The following is a 7,302-nucleotide window of genomic DNA, read 5'->3' on the forward strand; positions in this document are numbered from 1 at the left end:
GAAATTTAAATTTACTGTTGCAGAAACGCACCATTTTGAAAACACGAACACCAGTGTGTACTAGAGTGGCAGTGTTTGGATGTTTTAAAGAGACGTTTTCTGTCCAGTGCAGGAAGCGTGGAATTCAAAAGGAAAGGCATTGTCCTTAATATAGACGAGTACAAACTGTTGAAGGAGAGAAAGCTGCAGCTCTCTGTACATCTGATGCAAGGCGTCAGGGCTGTAGCACCACATTCTGGGCCCTGGGTCTTGGTGGGCTGTGCCCCAGGTCTGAGAATGCTAAAGTCATAGCCACACATAGCAACAAATACTGTTATTTTTGGATTAGGGAGGCTACTTGCAGGGAGGCTAGTTTCAGGGACGTTGCAGTAACAATTCTTGTGTCCTGTTTGCAGCATTAAACAGATTAACAACTCCCCCAGCTCCGCAGCCATTAGAACTAATTTCCACATCTAAGTGCAATGAGTTTGCAGTACTCTTTAATGACAAGGTTCAGGGCATTAAAAATGCCATCAATTCCATGACGCAAATAACACCCTTGCAGCCACCTAGACATTTAGAGCTGGCTCACTTTGCACCTGTAACTGACCAAAAACTGTCCAAGAGATTGTTACCAGTCTGAGTTCATCTACATGCTGCCTCAATGTGTTACCCACTAAATTTCTAAAGTCTGTGCTCAACAGTTTGCTGTCACCACTCATTTGCATAATTAACATGTCACTTCAATCTGGAACATTCTGAAGAGCTTTGAAAACTGTGGTTATCAAGCCTCTCCTAAAGAAGAGCAGTCTTGATTCCACAATATTGAACAATTACCGACCAATCTCAAATCTGATGTTTTTAGGCAAAGTCCTCAAAAAAATGTTTACCAACAGCTTATTAATTAACAACTCCTTTGATGTTTTCCAGTCAGGTTTTAGACCCCACCACAGCACTGAAACTGCTCTTATCAAGGTGACAAATGACATCCGCCTGAACACTGATGCAGGCAAAATCTCAGTCTTGATCCTGTTAGATCTGAGTGCTGCTTTTGACACTGTGGATCATGGGATCCTCTTACAGAGACTAGGGGACTGGGTGGGCATCTCTAGTACGGCACTAAACTGGTCCAAGTCCTGTCTAGAAAACAGGGAGTACTTCGTTGAAATTGTAAAATGTGTCTCAAATAAAATGTCCCTGAGCTGTGGGGTGTCCCAGGGGTCAATCCTGGGACCCCTGTTGTTCAATCTCTACATGCTGCTGTGAGGCCAGTTAATACGCAGCAATAATCTGTCCTACTACAACTATGCAGATGACACTCAGATCAGATGTCTCACTGGCAGCAGGTGAATATGGACCAGCGGATTCACTCTGCCACTGCATCCAACAGATCAGTGTGAGGATGCAAAACAACTTTCTCCGGTCTCCAGTCATAGTGTTTCGCCCACAGAAACATAAAGAAAGTGTTAGCAGTCACCTCCAGTCTCTCTCTCTAAAACCTTCAAATCAGGCTAGAAATCTAGGGGTAATAATGGACTACTGTAACGGCCTGCTCACTGGCCTCTCCAAAAGAGCCTTAAGACAGCTGCAGTACATCCAGAACGCTGCTGCTCGGGTCCTGACCAGAACCAGGAAGTACAAGCACATCGGTCCTGTGCTTAGGTCTCTGCACTGGCTTCCTCTAGCTCAAAGAATAGTCTTTAAAGCAGCTCTGCTTGTGTACAAGTCTCTCCATGGCCTAGCACCATAGTACATCCCCGACATGTTAGTGCCAAATGAACCATCTCACACTCTGAGGACTTCAGGGACCGGCCTCCTGTTGGTGCCCAGAGTCAGGACTAAACATGGCGAATCAGCGTTTAAGTTTTATGCAGCTAAAACCTGGAACAGTCTTCCTGAAGATGTGAGACAGGCCTCTACTTTGACAATGTTTAAATCCAGGGTCAAAACAGTTCTGTTTAGCTGTGCATATGACTCTGTTTTAATGGTAATTTTAAGATGATTGTTTGTGATTATTTATGTTTTGATTTGTGTGATTTTAATGTCTTTCTTATTCTGTAAAGATCTTTGAATTACCTTGAGTATGAATTGTGCTATACAAATAAACTTGCCTTGCCTTGCCTTATCGAGATCCTGAAATGCCCCCACTAGACCGTAACTTGGAATGAGGGGACCTACCAACTCTCTCACACCTGGGACACAGTTGTGAAGACCTTGGACTGCAGATGGGGCTGTCATCCTACTGCTCCAACAAGAAAGACAGTGCCAAAAATGGTTTAAATGAGCTAAGCGTCCCACGTCACTGTAACATCATGCAACACTGAAGAGGAAGGAGCAAAGTGCAGCCCAAATTGTCAAGGTCTGAAACAAACAGAGATCTGTACATAAGACCTAAGAAGGACCTAATAACCTAAAGTATGGATTGGTGGAGTTTCCATCACTGCCTGAGCCACATCATGAGAAAAGGCACAACATGTCTATTTTTACCAATACAATGTGTCCAGCTCAGGGGTAATCGCTGGAACATGTCCTTCAAACCATCTTCATTAAAGTAAAAAAAATAGGTGTTTGTATGGGCCATTGTCCTTGGTTTTGGTAACCTTGGTGATTGGAGTATGTGGCAACTGCTTTAGAATACATTTAGACATTTAGGTCTTGAATGAGGACCAAAAACTCATGGTCTTTGTGCACACTGTTCTCAAGCTCACAGTATGTACAGTTCTTTAGATGGCACATCACCTGCATGATTCCATGGAAAGAAAGTTAAAAGTGCTGTGTTAATAAGCACTTTTACCTTGCAAATGACCTTGCCATCATGGTAAAGCTAACAACAACTAGCATGCTAATGTACATGTATATGCACAATAATGCACATATTTTTACCTAATAAAATATATCTGTACTGAGGCAAGGCAGATTTTGCTAAAACATGGAAAAATGGGGTACAAAGCCTTTCTCCATATGTCTTGTTCCATTCTAGAAAATTAGAGGAGGTGGCCTTCCTCCAAGCCACAGTAAGGATAACCAAAATGAAAAAAAACAACTTTCATTTACCTGTATTTTGGCTGAACAATGCCGTACTGTGGCTTTAATTTGCAGCATATTGACCAAACATGCTTTGTCCCAGGATAAACTGTATTATTATTATTATGATGTGATGAGTGAAGAGTTTGATATAAAGCTGTAGCTGCTCTTCTCTCAGAGTAGAATTACATGTGAACAAGGAGCTGTCCAAGGACTCAGTCTGTGTTTGTCTCAGATGGAGTCACTATTCTCTCAGTGACTCATTAAGCTTCATTAAATATTTACACCTCAGCTGAGATTTGCATCAAAAACAAAACATGAGATCATTTAATAAAAAGCTGTAAATGTATTCAAATGGATATGATTTCATTTTGTGGTATCATCTTTCCTCTTCATGTGGCTAAATTACGGTGGCCTTGAAGTGCAAAACTAATTTACATCTTTGTCAAAACTTTGTTTAGATTCTTTGTATAAAAAAAGAAAAAAGAAAAAAAAAATCATTTTATGTGGCATAAAACATTGTTACAAAAAGTTGTCCAAATGAAATGGAAAGTGATGAAATGTAAATCATCGCGTTTCTTGCCTTAATGAAGACATAACATTATAAATCTACTACAGAGTGTCTCAAATCTCTACTTGACATTGTAAGGCAAGGTAAGGCAAGTTTATTTGTATAGCACAATCAATACACAAAGAAAATGAAAGTGTTTTACAGAATAAGAAAGACATTAAAATCACAATACAACAAATCAAAACAAATAATCTCAAATAGTTGACATAAAATTAACATTAAAAGAGAAGAGTGCAGAATAAAACCTTTCAGTCATATGCACAGCTAAACAGAACAGTTTGGAGTCTGGATTTAAACATTGTCAAAGTAGAGGCCTGTCTCACATCTTCAGGAAGTCCTGACTCTGGGCACCAACGGGAGACCAGTCCCTGAACTCCTCAGAGTGTGTGATGGTCCAAATGGCACTAACATGTGGGAGATGTACTTTGATGTTAGGCCATAGAGAGACTTGTACACAAGCAGAGCTGCTTTAAAGTCTGTTCTCTGAGCCACAGGAGCCAGTGCAGGGACCTGAGCACAGGACTTATGTGCATGTACTTCCTGGTTCTAGTCAGGACCCGAGCAGCAGCGTTCTGGATGTACTGCAGCTGTCTTAACACTTGTTTGTAGAGGCCAGTGAGGAGGCCGTTACAGTAGTCTAACTTACTGGAGACAAATGCATGGATAAGTCTCTCCAAGACTGGTTTTGACAGTATACCTTTGATTTTTGCAATGTTTTTTTAGATGGTAAAAAGCTGCAGTTAAAGTTCAAGTCTAAGTCCATTATTACTTCTAGATTTCTAGCCTTATTTGAAGGTTTTAGAGATAGAGACTGGAAATGACTGCTGACACGTTCTCTTAGTTTCTATGGGTCAAAGAGTATGACTTCAGTCTTGTCTGAGTTTAGCTGGCGAAAGTTGTTTTGCATCCATATTGCGTGGACAGTACTTGTGCACACATGTTAAACCAGCTCATCTGCTTTGCAGTTGATAGGCTCTACCTCTGTCCATGGTGCTGAAAGCACTCTTTCATGGACACAAGCGAAGTTGGTTTATTGGCTAATGAATTTGAATAAATAATAGGATTTGAATAATAAGAAAATGATCACAGATTTTCCTGAGCCCCAGACATGATGCCATTCTAGATGGGTGAATGTGGTGGTTGTTCTAAACTCTAAAGTGACTCTCATCCAGAGGGCCATTTCATAAAACTGACTTATTTGGTTGTCATTTAGGTTTCATAAATCTGGCTCACTCTGAATCTGACTCAGTCACTGTGGAAGTACACAAAGTTTAGAATTAACTAGTTCTCTTTTTCATGTCTTTAAGATACTAAAGGTACAGCATCTTTAAAATAGGCCAAAATTATTCCTCCTCACCTTATGCATTCTGAGCATCCCAGTTCATCACTGCAATGAGTTTATAAGTGTGTCTGACAACCTTTGACACCAGAGAGGAGATTTTCCATCATGGTGAAGATAACACATACATATCTGTACTGGGGCAAGACAAAGTTTGCCTAAATACATGGGTACGGGGCCTTGAAGTTTAGATACATGCACCAGTACAGATGTATGAGCAGCTCTGAAGTCTTCCATGTACTATATCTTACTAGAAAGTGTTTTATTGCCAAATAATCAGGAAGTGCACATTAACATGCTAGTTGTTAGATTTACCGTGGAAAACTCCATTCTGGCCTCTAAAAGTTGTGAAAAGTGCCTATAACTCATTGTAGTGAATATTTAGGATGGTGAGAATACATACCGTAAGTGAAGAAAAACTGGACCACTGCAAACTGTTTAAACTGAACTAGTTTTTTTTATTTTTGATGCTTTTAAAACTGTAAGTATCAAGCACAGCACCTTTAACATGGACCTTTGGGGTGATAGGAGCACTCCCTTTGCAACAGAGCTCCTCATTAGACTTAGACAAGCGAAAGAGAAAAAAAAAAAAAAGCTGATGACATTCTGTACTTGCCCATGCCTTAGCCTTTAAATCAAGCTTCCGAACGCTCCAGTGCTCAGAAGGGGGCGGAGGTAACTGTTCACTGCTTGCACTCGGGATATTTATACATATTTGATACATAAATGAAAATGATTATATAATTTCATGCATGGCTTCCAACCAGTCTGCTCCAAGTTTGGGGCCTAGACCTCAACAAATGATTCTTTATCTAGTGCAGGTGCTTATAATCATTTTTCTTTACATCAACAGTCTAATGATCACAACATTCTTCATGAAGGAGTTTTTTTACCGAACTATGCGCTACATTTTGTTCACTAGCGCCCTCATGGCTGACTGCTTGTACCTTGTCGTTACAAACATTTTAATGATCTTTACTTATTTTAAAATTTATATGCAGATGTGGCTGTGTTTAATTATCGTCATTACATCAGTTTTGCTTAACGTCATCACACCGGTCACATTAACTGTAATGACTCTGGAGCGCTACGTAGCAATCTGCATGCCCTTACAACATGGGCAGCTTTGCTCAACACAAAGAGCACTGTACTGCATTTTGGTTATTCACGGAGTTAGCTTTATCCCGTGTCTCATCATGATACTAGCAGTTTTCGTAACTGTAAATGTTAGCTTGTATCGGGAGGATGTTATCTGCTCCGTGGAAAAGATGACAATTGCAATCTGGCAGAGTCACTTAAGGTCAGGGGTCAGTCAGTTTTACTTCCTGGTAATGTTTATCGTAGTTGTGTTTTCTTATATTAAAATAATGAGAGTGGCACAGGCAGCAACGGTAGAGAATAAGAAGGCTTCGAAGAAAGGTCTACAGACAGTATTGCTCCATGCCTTCCAGCTGCTCCTCTGTCTCATCCAGTTCTGGTGTCCGACTCTGGAAACAGCCTTACTGCAGATTAGTGTCATTTTGTACATCAATGTTAGGTATTTTAATTACATCGCGTTTAGTCTGACACCGCGTTGTCTCAGTCCACTCATTTATGGACTCCGGGACAAGGAGTTTTTTGAAGTGTTGAGGTTCTATGCCTCGTGGGGTCTGTACAAGAGAAAAATCACTTATGTATCTTAAACTATGTAAGAGTTGTAACTTTTCTGCCAAATAATGAACTCAATTAAAAGCATGGGTTTTCATTATGGACGTGTATACTGCATCTCCAAAAACGGGACTCTGATTTGGCCTGAAGGATGGCCTCCTCCTGCTTGTCTTTATGGAGAGGTTGTTCCTTTTGCTAAAATATTCCACAGTATGGCATAAAACTTATATATCTCCGTGGAGAATGTTCTGAAATATCGGTTTAATTTCTTTTTATTTCTATGGAGTCATGCAGTTGACTTTTAGCTCCAAGAGGTTACTTAATATAGCTTTAATATAGCTTGTCATGTGAACTTAATAGGACTGTGCATGTGTCAAACTTCTTTTCAGTTCAATCTGAGTTTTTTAACAATTTGATTTATTTTTTTAATAAGAATAGAGAATAGAGAATTTCTCATTTGTGCATTTGAGTCCAGTATTTCTCAGCCACTTCCACACCACACTCTCCTCACTCCAGTGTCTGAGACCACCTGGTTTTGTACTTTGATTAATCATTGTTTAGAACTAAGTCTCATTTTAGACCATATTTATCCCTGATTTTCTCCTGACAAAAGGATCTTGTGGTGAAGATCTGGTGGTGAAGTCAAATCTTCTCTCTGGTGATGCTTGGTGTGAAATTATATTTCAGGTTTATTCAGCAAATCAAATGAGTCTTGGTTTTAAATAGCTGTTATTTGCAATAG

At 40.0% G+C, this 7,302-nt stretch overlaps 1 protein-coding gene across 1 annotated transcript; it reads left to right on the plus strand.

Moving 5' to 3' along the window:
* Window positions 1–5,665: 5,665 nt before the first annotated feature.
* Window positions 5,666–6,595, plus strand: LOC117379827 (odorant receptor 131-2-like). The gene has a single exon (XM_033976544.1). The coding sequence runs from the start codon at window positions 5,666–5,668 to the stop codon at window positions 6,593–6,595; it is 930 nt and encodes a 309-aa protein (XP_033832435.1).
* Window positions 6,596–7,302: the final 707 nt, after the last annotated feature.

The sequence above is a fragment of the Periophthalmus magnuspinnatus genome, chromosome 13, assembly GCF_009829125.3.
Source record: "Periophthalmus magnuspinnatus isolate fPerMag1 chromosome 13, fPerMag1.2.pri, whole genome shotgun sequence".
Classification (NCBI taxonomy): domain Eukaryota; kingdom Metazoa; phylum Chordata; class Actinopteri; order Gobiiformes; family Gobiidae; genus Periophthalmus; species Periophthalmus magnuspinnatus.